This window comes from Ranitomeya variabilis, chromosome 2 (assembly GCF_051348905.1).
Source record: "Ranitomeya variabilis isolate aRanVar5 chromosome 2, aRanVar5.hap1, whole genome shotgun sequence".
In the NCBI taxonomy this organism is placed as follows: Eukaryota; Metazoa; Chordata; class Amphibia; order Anura; family Dendrobatidae; genus Ranitomeya; species Ranitomeya variabilis.
The window spans coordinates 376,953,715-376,974,475 of record NC_135233.1 but is presented as its reverse complement, the minus strand read 5'-3'; the positions used below and the strand labels follow the sequence as shown (position 1 = coordinate 376,974,475).

General features: G+C 53.2%; 1 protein-coding gene across 1 annotated transcript; it reads right to left on the bottom strand.

The window, feature by feature from the left end:
• Positions 1-3,035: 3,035 nt before the first annotated feature.
• NEU1 (neuraminidase 1) lies at positions 3,036-14,372 on the bottom strand. Its single transcript, XM_077286061.1, has 6 exons — positions 14,156-14,372; positions 10,077-10,269; positions 9,367-9,629; positions 6,283-6,465; positions 5,989-6,208; positions 3,036-4,286 (listed from the first exon to the last, which is right to left on the bottom strand). Exons 1-6 carry the CDS (start codon positions 14,243-14,245, stop codon positions 4,069-4,071), a joined length of 1,167 nt encoding a protein of 388 aa, XP_077142176.1. The 5' UTR covers positions 14,246-14,372; the 3' UTR covers positions 3,036-4,068.
• Between the last annotated feature and the right edge of the window lie 6,389 nt (positions 14,373-20,761).

Sequence of the window (20,761 nt, the reverse complement as noted above, 5' to 3'; positions counted from 1 at the left end):
GGCCCCACCTGTGAGTTTTGTCTGGCTTTTTATCAAAAATAGAGGGGATCCCATGCAGGTTTTCTTTTTTAATTATTTATTTACAGCACAGAGGAGGCTAATGAATACTCCCATCATCCGCTCCTGCTCTCATTGTAATTAGTGGCTGTAGGTGTCAGATGATGGGAGCAGTAGTCCCATCAGCTAACACCAGTGACCAGAGGTGAGTTTACACCTCCAATCACAGCTGAGCGCTCTGGGTCCTCCAAGTATTTTTTTTAGTGCTCAGAGATTTAGTTTTCTTCACCTCAGCTGAATGATTTACATCTCTTAGCCAGCTTGATTACATGTGGGGATTCCCTAGCAACCAGGCAACCCCCACATGTACACAGCCTGGCTAATAGCTGTAAATCATTCATCTGGGGTGAGGAAAACTAAATCTCCGAGCACTAAAAAATACTCGGATGACCCCCGAGCGTGCTCGAGAAATCTCTAGTAACGAGTATATTCGCTCATCACTTAAGAAGGCATGTCAACTCATGTTCTTAGCAGGCGCTCACAGGCCGATTTCCCTGCAGGCCCCTGAAGGACCCCACAGCCATCTTGCGGCCCACGGTCACCACGGAGACCATCAGCACAATACGATCGCACTGCGTTGTGCTGATGAGAGCCCACTCCCTGTGCGATGCTCCTTGATGTCACTATCAGTATTGACAGGCAATATCAGAGGGGTTAAATGTCTGCGATCGGTGCAAGAACCGATCGTGGGCATTGCAGCAGGGTGTCAGCTCTCACAAGAGCCTGCACGATCACAGGATATACGTCACATGTCGGGAAGGGGTTAAAGAAGTATTCCCATCTCTAAGAACCTATCCCAATATGTAGTAGGTGCAATAATAATAATATTAGCAAATAGCTCCAATTAGAAATGTAGTATAGTTCTTCTGATTCGCGATGTCTTTCATCATGCGCAAGCATTGCAGGACCTTAGGAATCCGTGGTTACAACCACTAGCAACTCGCTAATTGTCACCATCAGTGGCCTGAACCATGGATACCCAAGGTCCTTCAATGCCTGCAGATGAGGAAAGAGACATATAAATGTAGTATAGTTTTTCTGATTCGCTAATTGGAGGCATTTGCTAATATTATTGCACCTACTACATATTGGTAAAGGATCCTGGAGATGGGAATACCCCTTTAATACCCGTTACATAGCGCCTATACACAAAGAACAATGATAAATCCACATGGTGTGCTATACCAAGCTTATCCACAAGATGGCGAACTCATGCTGTATGTATAGTTTTCCTGGTGTGCCTAAGTGCATATGTAACTGGGGCTGTAGCAGCTGGTGCTTGACATTACCTGTATAGCTGTATAGTACCTATAGGTGTTTTTTTGTTGTTTTTTTAAGTTAAGTGGGTGGGATCCTCAAATCTTCCCAATGGGATTTTTCTTGCCTACACCCTCTCGACTTAAAACAAAAAAAAAACTTCAATTATATACAGGAAAGAGGAGGTGCAGGAGAAAAAAAAAAAAACTCTTCTACAAGATTTTGGAGGCGTCTGTGGGACTTTTTGCCGCTTCATCCCGAAGAGCATTTGTGGGGTCAGACCCTGATGTTGGGGGGGGAACACAAACTCTATTATAGGTGTTAGATGGGGCTGAGGTCTCTGCGGACGCTCATGTTCTTCCACCATACTCTCCCAACCATGTCCGTATGGACCTCATGCACTGGGGCAGACCGAACCCCCCGATAACAGCCCATATATAGTATTACCCTCCTCCACCATCTGTACAGGGGCACAATGCAGTCAGGGGGCAACGTCCTCCTGAAATCACCAAACCCGGACTCCTCCATCAGACGCAGATAGAGAAGTGTGATCCGTCACTGCACAGAACACGTCTCCTCCAGAGTCCAGTGGTGGCGGCTTTACACCACTCCATCCGCTGCGCAGCATTGTGCTTGGTGATGTACGGCTGCATGCAGCTGCTCGGCCATGAAGCTCCCGGCAGGGGCACTTTATGCTGCTGCCCAATGATTTGCCTATCATTACACAACCTCTTGATTGACTCACATCTTTGGACCATTTGCTACACGTCGGATCATCTTAAGGGAGTCGACAGCAAAGTTTTTAACACTTAATAGCTCTGAAACTAAATTTTCTGAAGCTGACTTTTTTTTCTTTTTTTCTTTCCCCCCCCCCCCCCCCCCAGAGTTGAGGCAACAATAAATCTGCCTGACATCTGGGCAGCCGCTCTACTCGAGGGCCCGGCTAGCTTAATATTAATGTATAAGGGCAGGAAATGGCCTCAGCCCTCACATGGCATACAGCAAGGGGAGCGCAGAGGACAGGACCTGACGCTGCACAGGAAAGCAGAGATTGCTATACATGCAATTCCCAAATATGCCCGCGTGTGCCAAAAGTAGTATTACCTGTGGGTGACACATTTTCCATGATTTACACTGCAGCGCTGCTTGTTTAGGCTGGAAGCTGTGTTTAAGCAGGAGGTCAGCAGGAAAACAGTGATCAGGAGAGCAGATTTTCACCGTAAATCAAATACAATAAAAGGAAACTAAACCATCTGTAAAAAAAAGTAAATGTTCAATAAAGCCCGAGGGATATGAGCCCCAAAAAAAAGGGGCAAGAAGGAGCTGTAGAGGGTACGTCCGCCTTTGTGACCATTTCTTTACTCCATCCCTCGTCCCCTTTGCTAGCACACACCCATTACATTACCAAGTAAGCGACAGATCAATTGAATTGTGACTACAAAAATGTTTGCTTGTAGTCTGCAACCATGGAGACGCATAGGTCTGAATAGGGGCTGTGTACACGAAACGGTAGATTTGAAACCAAGAATATTTATAAATGTAATTCCTTGTTTATGGCCATTTAACAGACACCATATCAAAGCTGCGCAGGATCAGGGGGGTTAGATGGTGGAAAAAATAAAATAAAATAAGATTGCAATGTAATGCAGATGAACAGGGTCACATTGTGAGCCGCAACAAGAAAAACTTAAAAAAGAAAAAAAAAAAACCACATCACAGAATACATTCCAAAATAATTTAATAACTACAAATTGGTTTTGATTTTTTTGGTTTCGGAGAGACATCCGTCCAATATCTGTGCCCAGTAATCTCCAACATACGCCCTGTACAGGATTAGAGGGAAAAAAAAGGCTGATCTAATAGCGCCACACTTGTCTACAGTACATGAGCGGTACTGCAGCTCAGCTGACTCAAGTCCATGGAACACAACCTGCAGACAGATGTAGCAGAGCCCAGTCTGGGGGTCAGGAGACTGCAGCAGGGTTAGTACTCAGCTCTGCTACATCTGTAAATTGATTTCCTCCGTTACATTTTCTCCACTTGCACTTAATATTATCATTTTATACAGTGATTGGTGTGTATATATATATATATATATATATATATATATATATATATATATATATATATATATATATATATATATATATATATATATATATATTTATTTATAGTCCGCATACTATCCCGCACCCAGCCCTTAGTGCAATCGTCAGCTATATATTCACCTACAGATTCGATTAGGGCCATGAACTGTCAAGAATGAGGACAGACTGAGAAAGTCCAGATCTTCTCTGCAGGGGACCATAATGTGAGCATGTAAAGGGGTCCTCCCACCAAACACTTTGACAAGTGGCTTTCATGTATCCGTGGGCAGGGTCATTCTTATGATTTTTTTCCTTTTCGTTCCAAGTGTTTAGATTTTCTACAATTTAGCAATATGGTGGAAAATCCTTTTAGACATTTAAAAAGGTTGTCCATGTAAAAGGGAGCTCCAGCGCTCGCCCATATAGAGAGACACTGGTGGTCCCTCCAGAGAAGAGCCATCACAGTGGGAGGTGATCCTGCTTGTTAAGTTGGAAGCCTTCATTACCCCCCATGTGTGATATTCGGCTGGATGCAGATTATGGAAAAACAACAAGTGGGAAGAGCCCCGGAGAGGAGACAGACGTCCCGGGAGTCCATTCATCTGAGATTATGTCTTCTGGGGGAGAAGGGGGTGAAGTCCGGTCATCTCCGCACTGGGCAGGGGGCTCAGATGTTCCCGTACAGGTTGACTTTCACAAAAGCGATGGACTCAGTGATGTCTTGCCTTCCTTTCTCGTAGATGATGAAGATGTTCTCGTTGTCCTCGATGTTACGGGACAGGGTGGTGAGGCTTGAGTAGCCGCTGGCTAAGGGCCAGATCTGGATGGAATTCTGCTCCCACGAGTCCCCGAAATCGAAGCTCCACCGCAGAGTGAGGTTAACTCCTAGGGAAAGGGACAGAAAGATGTAAGGGGGGAAACAAAGGGACGATGGCCGCCTCTCCACCACAAGAGACTATACAGCAGCGACCAGACAGCGCTCCGATTGCTGTTTATCCATTTAAGTGCTGATATCAATCACAGACTGTGACACTTAAGTAAAGCAACTGCTGTTATACCTGTGCACTGCCCCCCCCCCCCCCCATCATCCCTCCACCCCAGTGACCGCACGCAAGACCCTCATTGCTGCCACCTTAGTCCTCCTAGGAAGCCAACCTGTCGCTAGCCTCTGTGGGAGACTATCATGATGACTGTATAGTGCAATACATGACGTTTCATTAATTTATGGGGGAAAAAATAAAATAGTGTTTACTTTAGAGAGAACCTGTCGGCAGGAATTATTAGACCTATAAACTAAAGGCACGGCCATAATGGTGCTGTAATGCTGATTAATCTGATACCCGATGTGAAAGGATGAAGTTTTCATACAATGACATCTTGTGCGCTCCGGGGAAGGATGTGGGGCCTCCTCTGTTTCTTGTACAGGTCACCGAGTATTCAGTGATGTGCCTCCTTATTAAAAATTCATCGTCGCCATCATTGTGTGGGCGGCACCTTGTGTGAAGGACTTCAATAAAATGGCGCCGGAGGGGGCGCATGCGCAGATCAAGATTTCGGCTCAGTACATTTTTCACCCAGGTGAAATCTCGATCTGCTCATGCGCCGCCTCAAGTGCCATTTTAGTGAAGTCCTGCACACAGGACGCTGACTCGCAGGGCGCACGCGTCACCCCCACAGTGATGGCGGTGCAGGATTTTAAAAAGGAGGCGGGTGACTGAATAATCGGTGACCTGTGTAAGAAGCAGAGGAGGCTGGTAAAAGGGGTGGGGGCAGGGAACTAGAAGACCCTGACCCCACGTCCCACCCTGAAGCACACAAATCATTTTCTGAAAACTTCATAAGGCATTCATCAGCCACTGAGCGGATCCCTGTACATCAGGTATAGGATTGATCAACATCACAGCGCCGTTATGGTCGCACCTTTAGTTTTTAGGGTGAATCCATATGACAGATTCTCTTTAGTATTGCAGTATTAAAGTCCTGAAGAAGATGCAAAAATAAAGTGAAAATTAAAAATATTTATTTTTATTTATTTATTTTTAAATAACCGATAAAATTAAAATATATTTTTTTTTTCTTGTTTTACAAATTCGGTCATCTTTTGTACACATTTGGTCTTGCTGTTATAGTACTTATCTGGAGAATCAATATCAGGTCACTTTTACCGCACCACCTTTTTTTTCCTTCTCTTCACCATCTCAGTTTTTTTGTGCATTATAGAGTAAAATGAACGTATGTCGAAGAAAAAATAAAAAGTTATGGCTCTTAGAAGAGAAGGAAAAAAATGAAAATTGGTTGCAAAGCGAAGCGGGTTTAGAGGTTGTCCAGCACGGCTCGCTTGCACAATCAGGAGATGGTGGCACAGATGACGTATGTGGTAAGCATCATGCCCGTAGCGTGGCAAGCATCATGCCCGATGTGTGGCATGCGTCCTGACAGATACATGCAGATGTGTCGTCATAAGCGCCGCTCACCCATTGATGCCAAGTCTGCGGCACCTGGCAACTTGTAGCTATGGGGCTGCCCCACATATACCCCTGTACAGCACACACCACTTCTACCAGAACACGCAGATTGTCCCTCTTACTTTTAGACTGGTTGGCTGCGTTGACGAAGTAGGTGACGCCATTCTTGTATAAAGCTCCGGCTGCCACTGCCGGGTCTGGTAAACCCTCATCGAAGCGGACATTTTCTAGCGGAAGCGTGTCACAGCCGTCGGTGGAGAAGGACACGATGCGGCAGTGGCAATGATAGAAGTACTGGTTGCGGGCGTTAATAACCACGGTGCCATCTGGGAGTTCATAGGGCTGTGTGGGAGAGAAGGAGGATGTTAGGTGCAGCGCGGCAGATTGTGCGTCACACACAGCGAGACTCCCGTTACCTGACATTCATCGGGGCTGAAGTCCCCTAGTCGCTTCTGCTGCTTGAACGGCAGCCCCTCCAACTTCCCCCCCTGCTTCCAGCTGTTCCCATGATCATCACTTAGGAGACAGAAGATGCCATCCTCGTCCAGCGTCCCGTGCCCGCAGACAATGAGGCGCCCCATTTTTGGAGAAAACTTTTTCTGTGTATAAGAAAATAAAAAATAAAATGAGATAGATAGAGATATATATATATATATATATATATATATATATATATATATATATATATATATATATATCTATCTCTCTATCTCTTTAGCCCCTTCTCCCCCCCCCCCCCCTTATCACAAAGTGCTAGGGCTTAAAGTAGCATAAGTGCAGAGCCAAAAAGGTGCTCCTGTTCTGCCCCACCTGTGTGCAACCTATAGAGTGCTCTAAAGCAGTAAAATGCACCACATTATCCACCTCATAGATTAAAGATGGCTCTTACCCATAGTTCCACAGAGAGACCCCACAATAGCAGCCCCAATGCGCGTTACACTGGCTTCTTCAGGGGGCCATATTTAATAGCATGTCCCAGCTGGCCTTCAATAGACTATTAGTCTCCAGTCCATTTAACCCCTTAGAGACGGAGCCAAATTTTTGAAATCTGACCAGTGTCACTTTATGTGGTAATAACTCTGGAACGCTTCAATAAATCCCAGTGATTTTGAGATTGTTTTTTCATGACACATTATACTTTATGATAATGGTAAATTTAGGTCAATATGTTTTGTGTTTATTTATAAAAAATATCAAAAATTTGAGAAAAATGTAAACAAATTTGCAATTTTTTAAATTTGAATGATTATCCCTTTAATCCAGATGCTCATACCACAGCAGACCATGAATAAATAACACTTCCCACATGTCGGCTTTACAGCAGCACAATTTGTAAAATGTTATTTTATTTTGTTAGCATTTTAGGAGGTTAAAAAATGTAGCAGCAATTTTTCATTTTTTCAAGGAAATGTACAAAATTTATTTTTTTAGGGACTTATCCATGTTTGAAGTGAATTTAGGGGTTTTATATAATGGGAAACCCCCAAACGTGAAACCATTTTAAAAACAGCACCCCCTGACATATTGAAAACTGCTGTCAGGTAGTTTATTAACCCTTCAGGTGCTTTACAGGAATTAATGCAAAGTGGTATGACAGAAATGAAAATGTGTATTTTTAGCACCTAAATGTCTCTAACTTCTGAACAGATTACTATAGCCGGCAGACTCTAAGGCCGCTATTTGGTCATGAATTGCCATGGCGAACATCAGGACCACACAATCATGATCTGAGGGCACCAATTGGGATAAAGAGGAAGCCACCACACTCTGTTAACTATTTATAATGATGTAGTCACTATTGACAGCAGCATCTAAGGGGTTAAACAGATTTGGATGGTGCAAACACTGATTGTGGCTGATAGAGCAAGTTGTCAGCTATAGTGGACAGCCGACAGCTGCGGGACTGTCACCTGTATGGGGAGGCTATTCTCTTATATCTCAGGTCAGTTAAAAGACGTATTGGCTGTCATCAAGGGGTTAAATGTTCCCATTTTTATTTAAAAACAAACATAGTTGTACTCACCTAACGCCTAATCCACGGAAGCCTTCGTCTCCTGTAATAAAACAAAAATAAAACAACCATATCCCTCACCTGTCGGTCGTTTTGTCTCACGCGAAATAGTTTTCAAACTGGATGGTGCCAAGATGCGACCATCCAGGCTGAGAACCCCTGGTGAACGAGCTGCAGTGAGCGCAGCGTCAGTGACGCAATTGAGGTTACCTCTGGTCACTGAGGCTCTGTTCCCAGCCGGGCTGAACTGCGGTGACGCCGGTGAGATCCCCGCTAGCACCATGAGTGCAAAGGTGACATAGTCAGCGCTCACCGCAGTTCAGCCCGGCAGAGCAGGGGACAATGATGAGAATGATGAAGAGAGCCGTGTCCTGCACCCGATGCAGGGGGAACAGCGCTTACTGTAACGCTTCTTCCCTGGGGCCCGTCCTTTGATACTGATGCGGCACACACATGCCACAAGTATTACATACACGGACACTGACATCTCCGGTATCGGAAAAATCAGGACGTGTGAAAGAGGCGTTATAGCGGATTTTTATGTTTGGCAGCTGTCACACACTAACAGACTTTTTATTGCAAAAAATAGTTTTTGCGTCTCTACATTTTGAGAGCCATAATTTTTCCATATTTTGTCCCACAGAGTCATGTGAGGTCTTGTTTTTTGCGGGAGAGTTGGCGTTTTCATTGGTGCCATTTTCAGGCACATGACATTTTTGATAGTTTTCTATTCCGATTTTTGGGAGGTAGAATGAACAAAAGCCAGCAATTCAGGATTTTTATTTATTTTGGGGGGGGGGGGGGCGTTTATACCGTTCCGCATGTGGTAAAATTGATAAGGCAGTTTTATTGTTCGGGTCAGTATGATAACAGCGATGCCTCATTTATATCATTTTTTTTAATGTTTCGGCGCTTATAGAAAAAAAAAATTATTTTTGCATCGATTTATTCTGAGACTTCTAACTTTTTTATTTTTCCGGTGATTATGCTGTATGGCAACTTGTTTCTTGCAGGACAAGAGGACACTCATTTTTTGCAGGCTGATTGCTTCCATAGCATGGGGATGCAGCGATGCTATAGAAACTGTCAGTTCTGGACTGACTGACACACTTGCCCATCACGCACTGGGCATGATCAGCAAGTTTTCTAGGTGGTGACCCAGATATCGTCATGACGACATCGAGACCCCACATCACGCCGCGGTGTCTCCGATCCAAAGGCAGAGGGGCTGCCGGCTCCAGAATGCTGCGATTGTGTTCGATCGCAGTATTTCGGAGGTTAAAGTGCCGGGTGTGGTCTGTGACCGCTCCTGGTACCTAGTGCCAGTTGTCAGAATCAGCTGACACCTGGCGGCAATTGCGATGACGCAATATGCCGTCTCTGGTCAAATAGGCACAGGGACGGAATATTATGTCCAATGTCAGAAAGGGGTTAATATGCAGAGCGGCCGGAATTATCCATCTGGTCACAATCTCGGCCCACCACCCACCTGGATTCCATATCCTGGACCGGGGCAAAACATTTTGGTGCCAATCTCGCGGGAGAGATTCCTCGGCGTGCTCCAGGTGATGCCGTCATCCGAGCTGTTAGTCACCATGACGCTGGAGACTCCGCACTGGAGGTAATGGGCGCACAACGTGTAAACCAAGAATATATTCTTCGTATCGTCATCCACCACCACCGCACCAAGGTTTAGTCCGTCCGGGGCTGTCCCGTCATCCACTATGAAGGCGGTTGGACCCCAGGTGTAACCTGAAAAACACATCAATATATAGAATAAGCGTATGCACACCATAGAGGGGTGAGAATGGCTTCCGCTCTGCCAGACCCGACCCACCCATCTACATGCTACATGGTCGACCACTGGTTTGAATAATCTGCGTGTGATGCTAGATCTCCCCACTGGGGGTCAGTAGATTAAAAGTGAGTCATAAATAGTTAAAATGTTACTTATACAGATGTTATTGTTACTCATGAAACCAGGTACAAGGGGCAATTCGCTTTACTGCCTCTTAACTCCTGCTGTGCTCCCTTTCAGCCACTAGATGGCGACATGCCGCCACCAATCATCTACTCAATCAGGACTTTTGGCAGCTGCAGGGTTAATGGACCTTTTAGATTGGGAGTTTCCCCATCATTAGTCATAGTGACTGATATATACACATACAGGTAAGAAAACGGATTTATCCTCCCACCTACCTCCATCATGTGAGCGCCGGACGGCGATAAACTTTGCCCCCAAGTCAGAAGCGGAGTGTTTTCGGGCTTCAGAAAATGCAAGGAGATGCCCCCGAGGGGTGTAGGTGATTAAGGGAATACGATAGGTGTCCACTTCCCCGATCACTCGGCCGCTGACCCACAGCAACTGCTCCATGGAAATGACTGGCGCCACCTGGGGAAAAAAAAAAATAGGAAAAGAAATTTGAGTTTTGCCAGGTAAGCTGGACCTAGTGCCAAGTGCCACCCCAAGGCTAGCCACAGACACTGCCCCTACAGGCTGGGCAGCGGTGCCCCTGAATGGTGACTGTGCAGGATGGTAAGGGGGCGTCCAGGATTAGAAGAAATACAGGATATAAGAAATAGCGTCTTCCCTGGAGCATTATCAGTGCCAGACAAAACCACTCAGCCCCGTTGACATGAATGGACCTGAGCTGCAATACTAGACAACCCATGGTCAGGGGCGGCACTGGTCCTGACATAAAAGGAGGCATTTAATTTCTAATTCAGGACACCCCCAGGTGGAGCACTGAACTACAAATCATGGTGGTCCAGAGGGAATCCGTTTACAATCCGTGAAGATAACGATCTGTAATGGTCGCCTTGTAATGGGAGTAGGCAGTGATCAGCATCCGGCACCGCTCGTCTCTGCTATTACGGGCAGACGGCAGGCGCTGTGCACCAAACTGGAAAAGAAAGCGCTCAGGCTGTCCCACATATTACAAACCGGGCATTACACAAGCACTGGCCTATGAGGGGTTCACATACAGTTATATGAAAAAGTTTGGGCACCCCTATTAATCTTAAGCTTAATGTTTTATAAAAATTGTTTTTTTTGCAACAGCTATTTCAGTTTCATATATCTAATAAGTGTTGGACACAGTAATGTTTCTGCCTTGAAATGAGGTAAATTGTACTAACAGAAAATGTGCAATCTGCATTCAAACAAAATTTGACAGGTGCATAAGTATGGGCTCCTCACCAGAAAAGTGACATTAATATTTAGTAGATCCTCCTTTTGCAAAAATAACAGCCTCTAGTCGCTTCCTGTAGCTTTTAATGAGTTCCTGGATCCTGGATGAAGGTATTTTTGACCATTCCTCTTTACAAAACAATTCCAGTTCAGTTAAGTTTGATGGTCGCCGAGCATGGACGGCCCTCTTCAAATGATCCCACAGATGTTCAATGATATTCAGGTCTGGGGACTGGGATGGCCATTCCAGAACAGTGTAATTGTTCCTCTGCATGAATGCCTGAGTAGATTTGGAGCAGTGTTTTGGATCATTGTCTTGCTGAAAGATCCATCCCCTGCGTAACTTCAACTTTGTCACTGATTCATGAACATTATTGTCAAGAATCTGCTGATACTGAGAGGAATCCATGCGTCCCTGAACTTTAACAAGATTCCCGGTGCCGGCATTGGCCACACAGCCCCAAAGCATGATGGAACCTCCACCAAATTTTACTGTGGGTAGCAAAGGTTTTTCTTGGAATGCTGTGTTTTTTGCCACCAGGCATAACGCCTTTTTGTATGACCAAACAACTCAATCTTGGTTTCATCAGTCCACAGGACCTTCTTCCAAAAAGAAATTGGCTTCTCCAAATGTGCTTTTGCATACCTCAGCCGACTCTGTTTGTGGCGAGCTTGCAGAAACGGCTTCCTTCGCATCACTCTCCCATACAGCTTCTCCTTGTGCAAAGTGCGTTGTATAGTTGACCGATGCACAGTGACACCATCTGCAGCAAGTTGATGCTGCAGCTCTCTGGAGGTGGTCTGAGGATTGTCCTTGACTGATCTCACCATTCTTCTTCTCTGCCTTTCTGATGTTTTTCTTGGCCTGCCACTTCTGGCCTTAACAAGAACTGTACCAGTGTTCTTCCATTTCCTTACTATGTTCCTCACAGTGGAAATTGACAGGTTAAATCTCTGAGACAGCTTTTTGTATCCTTCCCCTGAACAGCTATGTTGAATAATCTTTGCTTTCAGATCATTTGACAGTTGTTTTGAGGAGCCCATGATGCCACTCTTCAGATGAAATTCAAACAGGAGAACAACTTGCAAGTGGCCACTTTAAGTAGCTTTTCTCATGATTGCATACACCTGGCTATGAAGTTCAAAGCTCCATGAGGTTACAAAACCAAAAAAAGTGCTTTAGTAAGTCAGTAAAAAGTAGGTAGGAGTATTTAAAACAAGAAAATGATAAGGGTGCCCATACTTATGCACCTGTCAAATTTTGTTTGAATGCAGATTGCACATTTTCTGTTAGTACAATAAACCTCATTTCAAGGCAGAAACATTACTGTGTCCAACAGTTATTAGATATATGAAACTGAAATAGCTGTTGCAAAAAAAACTATTTTTATAAAGCATTAAGCTTAAGATTAATAGGGGTGCCCAAACTTTTTCATATAAGTGTATTTAACCATGACTTGCCCTTTAAGGAAGGCTCTGTGCCGCAGGCACAATGACCGCTCCCTGAACAACCGGTCCGACCGCTGACTGACAGCGCTGTTTTATCTGCTCCTCCATCCATCAGATGATCAGAGCAATCCCTGCATCTAACAGTCACAGCCGAGACCACCGTCCTCCACATCCGCAGAGCTCAGCGCGCCGCACATTAACCCTCAATGGTCCGCAATCCCCTGTGCACGCTGGGAGTTATAGTGTCACAGCTGGAGAGCCGGAGCTCACAGATCCAGCCTGAGATGCAATGTTTCGGCGTGCCATACCCAGGCGTGCCCTAATGCCGTTCATTCACATGCATCAAAATAAACAGAAAATTGCTTAAATAGCAATTACAGGAAGCAATAATGCACAGCTCAAGCATCAGAGGGAGATCTAGTGATATCATTATGGAACTGGTATTTAAGCGATTGCATCTTATTTTTGCAAAGTGGCAGCTTCAGCATCTACATCATGCAGGGGTTCTGAGGACAGACCCGAGGGAAACCACAGGGAGTCTCCAAAGTCCGAGTAAAAACATTATGGAATTGGTATTCAAGCAACTGCACCTTAAGAATTCTTTACCTCGGTAACGACCACAGCGATTGTCTGGGCGCTCACTATTGGATTAGGTAGTTGCAGGATAAGCGATTGTATGGGCGCTCACTATTGGATTAGGTAGTTGCAGGATAAGCGATTGTGTGGGCGCTCACTATTGGATTAGGTAGTTGCAGGATAAGCGATTGTGTGGGCGCTCACTACTGGATTAGGCAGTTGCAGGATAAGCGATTGTGTGGGCGCTCACTATTGGATTAGGCAGTTGCAGGATAAGCGATTGTATGGGCGCTCACTATTGGATTAGGCAGTTGCAGGATAAGCGATTGTATGGGCGCTCACTATTGGATTAGGCAGTTGCAGGATAAGCGATTGTATGGGCGCTCACTATTGGATTAGGCAGTTGCAGGATAAGCGATTGTATGGGCGCTCACTATTGGATTAGGCAGTTGCAGGATAAGCGATTGTATGGGCGCTCACTACTGGATTAGGCAGTTGCAGGATAAGCGATTGTATGGGCGCTCACTATTGGATTAGGCAGTTGCAGGATAAGCGATTGTATGGGCGCTCACTACTGGATTAGGCAGTTGCAGGATAAGCGATTGTATGGGCGCTCACTACTGGATTAGGCAGTTGCAGGATAAGCGATTGTATGGGCGCTCACTATTGGATTAGGTAGTTGCAGGATAAGCGATTGTGTGGGCGCTCACTATTGGATTAGGTAGTCGCAGGATAAGCGATTGTGTGGGCGCTCACTATTGGATTAGGCAGTTGCAGGATAAGCGATTGTATGGGCGCTCACTACTGGATTAGGCAGTTGCAGGATAAGCGATTGTATGGGCGCTCACTATTGGATTAGGTAGTCGCAGGATAAGCGATTGTCTGGCATTTTTAAGCACAATTACACCTGAAATCCATGATAAAGACATTTAATTTCTGAGAGTAAATGGAAAAAACTAGGCTAAAAAAAGCCATGACAGCAGGCAGGAATTGTCACATAAGCAATTGCAGTGTGCTCTTTACGACACTAGGCTGCGGCCTCCCTTTACGATAAGTCCTCTACCTGGTTGGTGGCGGCGCAGGCGGCCGTGCTCAGCAGGGAGATCAGCAGCAGGGCTGTGGAGAGGCGGCAGGCGGCTGTCAGCTCCTCCATGGCGAGCTCTCGTCCTGTCCTCCTCTATGGCGGCGGACAGCACATCTCTCACCGAGCTCTACCTAGTAGCAACTGAAAAGCAGCAGCCAGCGTTTCCTTGTCACATGACCTGGCTCGGGTCAGCTGACCGCCGCAATACACGTGTCTCACAGGCTGTGTTGGCAGGGGCGTTGGGGTTTTCTGCGCAGGCGCATTAACGACCTAGTGGACCTTGTGACGTAATACAACATAGCGCGCCAAAAATTCAGTCAGCAGCAGAGAGACCCCGTCAAAATTAATGGAGTCATGACTTCATACACATTATTATTTGTCATTATTCCTGAATACATATATCTTCACCAGTGACATTTTACCACAGAGGCACGAGTATATGAATCAATGGACACTTTATTGTTGACTGTCGCCGCCAGTCATATTTACCACAGGAATAATTATTCGCCATGACTAGCACTTTAGTAGACACAAATAAAATCACAAAAAAATTAATTTTAAAGATCACAGTTGCAGAGGGTGAGACTGACCGGGCTAAGGCGGGAGCTGGTCCAGGCTGGAGGAGGGCCATGCAGGTGCGGGTCCAAGCTGGAGGGGGGGAAATGCAGGTTCCGGGCCAGGCGGGAGGAGGGCCATGCAGGAGTGGGCCCAGGAGGGGGGCCAAGCGGGAGTGGGTCCAGGAGGGAGGGGGGCCATGCAGGAGGGAGGGGGGTCATGCGGGAGTGGGTCCATGCGGGAGTGGGTCCAGGAGGGAGGTGGGCCAAGCGGGAGCGGGTCCAGGAGGGAGGGGGGCACAGGTGGGAGGAGGGCCATGCGGGAGTGGGTCAAGGAGGGAGGGGGGCCATGCAGGAGTGGGCCCAGGTGGGAGGGGGGGCCATTCGGGAGTGGGCCCAGGTGGGAGGAGGGCCATGCGGGAGTGGGTCCAGGCGGGAGGAGGGCCATGTGGGAGTGGGTCCAGGCGGGAGGGGGGCCATGCGGGAGTGAGTCCAGGCGGGAGGGGGGCCATGCGGGAGTGGGTCCAGGAGGGAAGGGGGCCATGCGGGAGTGGGTCCAGGAGGGAGGGGGGCCATGCGGGAGTGGGCCCAGGAGGGAGGGGGGTCATGCGGGAGTGGGTCCAGGAGGGAGGGGGGCCAAGCAGGAGGGGGGCCAAGCGGGAGTGGGTCCAGGAGGGAGGGGGGCCCAGGTGGGAGGAGGGCCATGCGGGAGTGGGTCCAGGAGGGAGTGGGTCCAGGAGGGAGGGGGTCCAGGTGGGAGGGGGGCCATGCGGGAGTGGGTCCAGGAGGGAGGGGGGCCAAGCGGGAGTGGGTCCAGGAGGGAGGGGGGCCATGCAGGAGTGGGCCCAGGAGGGAGGGGGGTCATGCGGGAGTGGGTCCAGGAGGGAGGGGGGCCAAGCAGGAGGGGGGCCAAGCGGGAGTGGGTCCAGGAGGGAGGGGGGCCATGCAGGAGGGAGGGGGGTCATGCGGGAGTGGGTCCATGCGGGAGTGGGTCCAGGAGGGAGGTGGGCCAAGCGGGAGCGGGTCCAGGAGGGAGGGGGGCACAGGTGGGAGGAGGGCCATGCGGGAGTGGGTCAAGGAGGGAGGGGGGCCATGCAGGAGTGGGCCCAGGTGGGAGGGGGGGCCATTCGGGAGTGGGCCCAGGTGGGAGGAGGGCCATGCGGGAGTGGGTCCAGGCGGGAGGAGGGCCATGTGGGAGTGGGTCCAGGCGGGAGGGGGGCCATGCGGGAGTGAGTCCAGGCGGGAGGGGGGCCATGCGGGAGTGGGTCCAGGAGGGAAGGGGGCCATGCGGGAGTGGGTCCAGGAGGGAGGGGGGCCATGCGGGAGTGGACCCAGGAGGGAGGGGGGTCATGCGGGAGTGGGTCCAGGAGGGAGGGGGGCCAAGCAGGAGGGGGGCCAAGCGGGAGTGGGTCCAGGAGGGAGGGGGGCCCAGGTGGGAGGAGGGCCATGCGGGAGTGGGTCCAGGAGGGAGGGGGGCCATGCGGGAGTGGGTCCAGGTGGGAGGGGGGCCATGCGGGAGTGGGTCCAGGAGGGAGGGGGGCCAAGCGGGAGTGGGTCCAGGAGGGAGGGGGGCCATGCAGGAGTGGGCCCAGGAGGGAGGGGGGTCATGCGGGAGTGGGTCCAGGAGGGAGGGGGGCCAAGCAGGAGGGGGGCCAAGCGGGAGTGGGTCCAGGAGGGAGGGGGGCCATGCAGGAGGGAGGGGGGTCATGCGGGAGTGGGTCCATGCGGGAGTGGGTCCAGGAGGGAGGTGGGCCAAGCGGGAGCGGGTCCAGGAGGGAGGGGGGCACAGGTGGGAGGAGGGCCATGCGGGAGTGGGTCAAGGAGGGAGGGGGGCCATGCAGGAGTGGGCCCAGGTGGGAGGGGGGGCCATTCGGGAGTGGGCCCAGGTGGGAGGAGGGCCATGCGGGAGTGGGTCCAGGCGGGAGGAGGGCCATGTGGGAGTGGGTCCAGGCGGGAGGGGGGCCATGCGGGAGTGGGTCCAGGCGGGAGGGGGGCCATGCGGGAGTGGGTCCAGGAGGGAAGGGGGCCATGCGGGAGTGGGTCCAGGAGGGAGGGGGGCCATGCGGGAGTGGGCCCAGGAGGGAGGGGGGTCATGCGGGAGTGGGTCCAGGAGGGAGGGGGGCCAAGCAGGAGGGGGGCCAAGCGGGAGTGGGTCCAGGAGGGAGGGGGGCCCAGGTGGGAGGAGGGCCATGCGGGAGTGGGTCCAGGAGGGAGGGGGGCCATGCGGGAGTGGGTCCAGGTGGGAGGGGGGCCATGCGGGAGTGGGTCCAGGAGGGAGGGGGGCCAAGCGGGAGTGGGTCCAGGAGGGAGGGGGGCCATGCGGGAGTGGGTCCAGGAGGGAGGGGGGTCATGCGGGAGTGGGTCCAGGAGGGGGGGGGGCCAAGCAGGAGGGGGGCCAAGCGGGAGTGGGTCCAGGAGGGAGGGGGGCCATGCAGGAGGGAGGGGGGTCATGCGGGAGTGGGTCCATGCGGGAGTGGGTCCAGGAGGGAGGTGGGCCAAGCGGGAGCGGGTCCAGGAGGGAGGGGGGCACAGGTGGGAGGAGGGCCATGCGGGAGTGGGTCAAGGAGGGAGGGGGGCCATGCAGGAGTGGGCCCAGGTGGGAGGGGGGCCATTCGGGAGTGGGCCCAGGTGGGAGGAGGGCCATGCGGGAGTGGGTCCAGGCGGGAGGAGGGCCATGTGGGAGTGGGTCCAGGCGGGAGGGGGGCCATGCGGGAGTGGGTCCAGGCGGGAGGGGGGCCATGCGGGAGTGGGTCCAGGAGGGAGGGGGGCCATGCGGGAGTGGGTCCAGGAGGGAGGGGGGCCATGCGGGAGTGGGCCCAGGAGGGAGGGGGGTCATGCGGGAGTGGGTCCAGGAGGGAGGGGGGCCAAGCAGGAGGGGGGCCAAGCGGGAGTGGGTCCAGGAGGGAGGGGGGCCCAGGTGGGAGGAGGGCCATGCGGGAGTGGGTCCAGGAGGGAGGGGGGCCATGCGGGAGTGGGTCCAGGTGGGAGGGGGGCCATGCGGGAGTGGGTCCAGGAGGGAGGGGGGCCATGCGGGAGTGGGTCCAGGAGGGAGGGGGGCCATGCAGGAGTGGGCCCAGGAGGGAGGGGGGTCATGCGGGAGTGGGTCCAGGAGGGAGGGGGGCCAAGCGGGAGTGGGTCCAGGAGGGAGGGGGGCCCAGGTGGGAGGGGGGCCATGCGGGAGTGGGTCCAGGAGGGAGGGGGGCCATGCGGGAGTGGGTCCAGGTGGGAGGGGGGCCATGCGGGAGTGGGTCCAGGAGGGAGGGGGGCCAAGCGGGAGTGGGTCCAGGAGGGAGGGGGGCCATGCGGGAGTGGGTCCAGGAGGGAGGGGGGCCATGCAGGAGTGGGCCCAGGAGGGAGGGGGGTCATGCGGGAGTGGGTCCAGGATGGAGGGGGGCCAAGCGGGAGGGGGGCCAAGCGGGAGGGGGGCCAAGCGGGAGTGGGTCCAGGAGGGAGGGGGGCCCAGGTGGGAGGAGGGCCATGCGGGAGTGGGTCCAGGAGGGAGGGGGGACATGCAGGAGTGGGCCCAGGTGGGAGGAGGGCCATGCGGGAGTGGGTCCAGGAGGGAGGTGGGCCAAGCGGGAGCGGGTCCAGGAGGGAGGGGGGCACAGGTGGGAGGAGGGCCATGCGGGAGTGGGTCAAGGAGGGAGGGGGGCCATGCAGGAGTGGGCCCAGGTGGGAGGGGGGCCATGCGGGAGTGGGCCCAGGTGGGAGGGGGGCCATGCGGGAGTGGGCCCAGGTGGGAGGAGGGCCATGCAGGAGTGGGTTCAGGCGGGAGGAGGGCCATGTGGGAGTGGGTCCAGGCGGGAGGGGGGCCATGCGGGAGTGGGTCCAGGAGGGAGGGGGGCCATGCAGGAGGGAGGGGGGTCATGCGGGAGTGGGTCCAGGAGGGAGGGGGGCCCAGGTGGGAGGAGGGCCATGCGGGAGTGGGTCCAGGAGGGAGGTGGGCCAAGCGGGAGCGGGTCCAGGAGGGAGGGGGGCACAGGTGGGAGGAGGGCCATGCGGGAGTGGGTCAAGGAGGGAGGGGGGCCATGCAGGAGTGGGCCCAGGTGGGAGGGGGGCCATTCGGGAGTGGGCCCAGGTGGGAGGAGGGCCATGCGGGAGTGGGTCCAGGCGGGAGGAGGGCCATGTGGGAGTGGGTCCAGGCGGGAGGGGGGCCATGCGGGAGTGGGTCCAGGAGGGAGGGGGGCCAAGCGGGAGTGGGTCCAGGAGGGAGGAAGGCCATGCGGGAGTGGGTCCAGGCGGGAGGGGGGCCATGCGGGAGTGGGTCCAGGCGGGAGGGGGGCCATGCGGGAGTGGGTCCAGGAGGGAGGGGGGCCATGCGGGAGTGGGCCCAGGAGGGAGGGGGGTCATGCGGGAGTGGGTCCAGGAGGGAGGGGGGCCAAGCAGGAGTGGTGCCAAGCGGGAGTGGGTCCAGGAGGGAGGGGGGCCCAGGTGGGAGTGGGTCCAGGAGGGAGGGGGGACATGCAGGAGTGGGCCCAGGTGGGAGGAGGGCCATGCGGGAGTGGGTCCAGGAGGGAGGTGGGCCAAGCGGGAGCGGGTCCAGGAGGGAGGGGGGCACAGGTAGGAGGAGGGCCATGCGGGAGGGGGGCCATGCGGGAGTGGGTCCAGGAGGGAGGGGGGCCATGCGGGAGTGGGTCCAGGCGGGAGAGGAGCCATGCGGGAGTGGGTCCAGGAGGGAGGGGGGCCATGCAGGAGTGGGCCACGGAGGGAGGGGGGCCAAGCGGGAGTGGGTCCAGGAGGGAGGGGGGCCAAGCGGGAGTGGGTCCAGGAGGGAGGGGGGCCATGCAGGAGTGGGCCCAGGAGGGAGGGGGGCCAAGCAGGAGTGGGTCCAGGAGGGAGGGGGGCCAAGCGGGAGTGGGTCCAGGAGGGAGGGGGGCCATGTGGGAGTGGGTCCAGGAGGGAGAGGGGCCATGCAGGAGGGAGGGGGGGTCATGCGGGAGTGGGTCCAGGAGGGAGGGGGGCCAAGCGGGAGTGGGTCCAGGAGGGAGGGGGGCCCAGGTGGGAGGAGGGCCATGCGGGAGTGGGTCCAGGAGGGAGGGGGGACATGCAGGAGTGGGCCCAGGTGGGAGGAGGGCCATGCGGGAGTGGGTCCAGGAGGGAGGTGGGCCAAGCGGGAGCGAGTCCAGGAGGGAGGGGGGCACAGGTGGGAGGGGGGCCATGCAGGAGTGGGCCCAGGTGGGAGGGGGGCCATGCGGGAGTGGGCCCAGGTGGGAGGAGGGCCATGCAGTAGTGGGTTCAGGCGGGAGGAGGGCCATGTGGGAGTGGGTCCAGGCGGGAGGGGGGCCATGCGGGAGTGGGTTCAGGAGGGAGGGGGGCCAAGCGGGAGTGGGTCCAGGAGGGAGGGGGGCCATGCGGGAGTGGGTCCAGGTGGGAGGGGGGCCATGCGGGAGTGGGTCCAGGAGGGAGGGGGGCCAAGCGGGAGTGGGTCCAGGAGGGAGGGGGGCCATGCGGGAGTGGGTCCAGGATGGAGGGGGGCCAAGCGGGAGTGGGTCCAGGAGGGAGGGGGGCCCAGGTGGGAGGAGGGCCATGCGGGAGTGGGTCCAGGAGGGAGGGGGGACATGCAGGAGTGGGCCCAGGTGGGAGGAGGGCCATGCGGGAGTGGGTCCAGGAGGGAGGTGGGCCAAGCGGGAGCGGGTCCAGGAGGGAGGGGGGCACAGGTGGGAGGAGGGCCATGCGGGAGTGGGTCCAGGAGGGAGGGGGGCCATGCAGGAGTGGGCCCAGGTGGGAGGGGGGCTGTTATGATCCTTAGTGGCTGAGGATCACGAATAGACCAGCAAGTGAATAAACTAAGGACAAGCTCTAGGGAGATGGTAACTAGACTGATCGCAAATCTGAACCTATCCAAAACAACTAGAGGTAGCCGGTGAACGTGCCTTAAAAATTCCTAGACGTCTCGAGCCAGCCTGAGGAACTAGCTACCCCTAAAGAGAAAGAAAGACCTCGCTTGCCTCCAGAGAAATAATCCCCAAAGATATAGAAGCCCCCAACAAATATTAACGGTGAAGTAAGAAGAAGGCACATACGTAGGGAT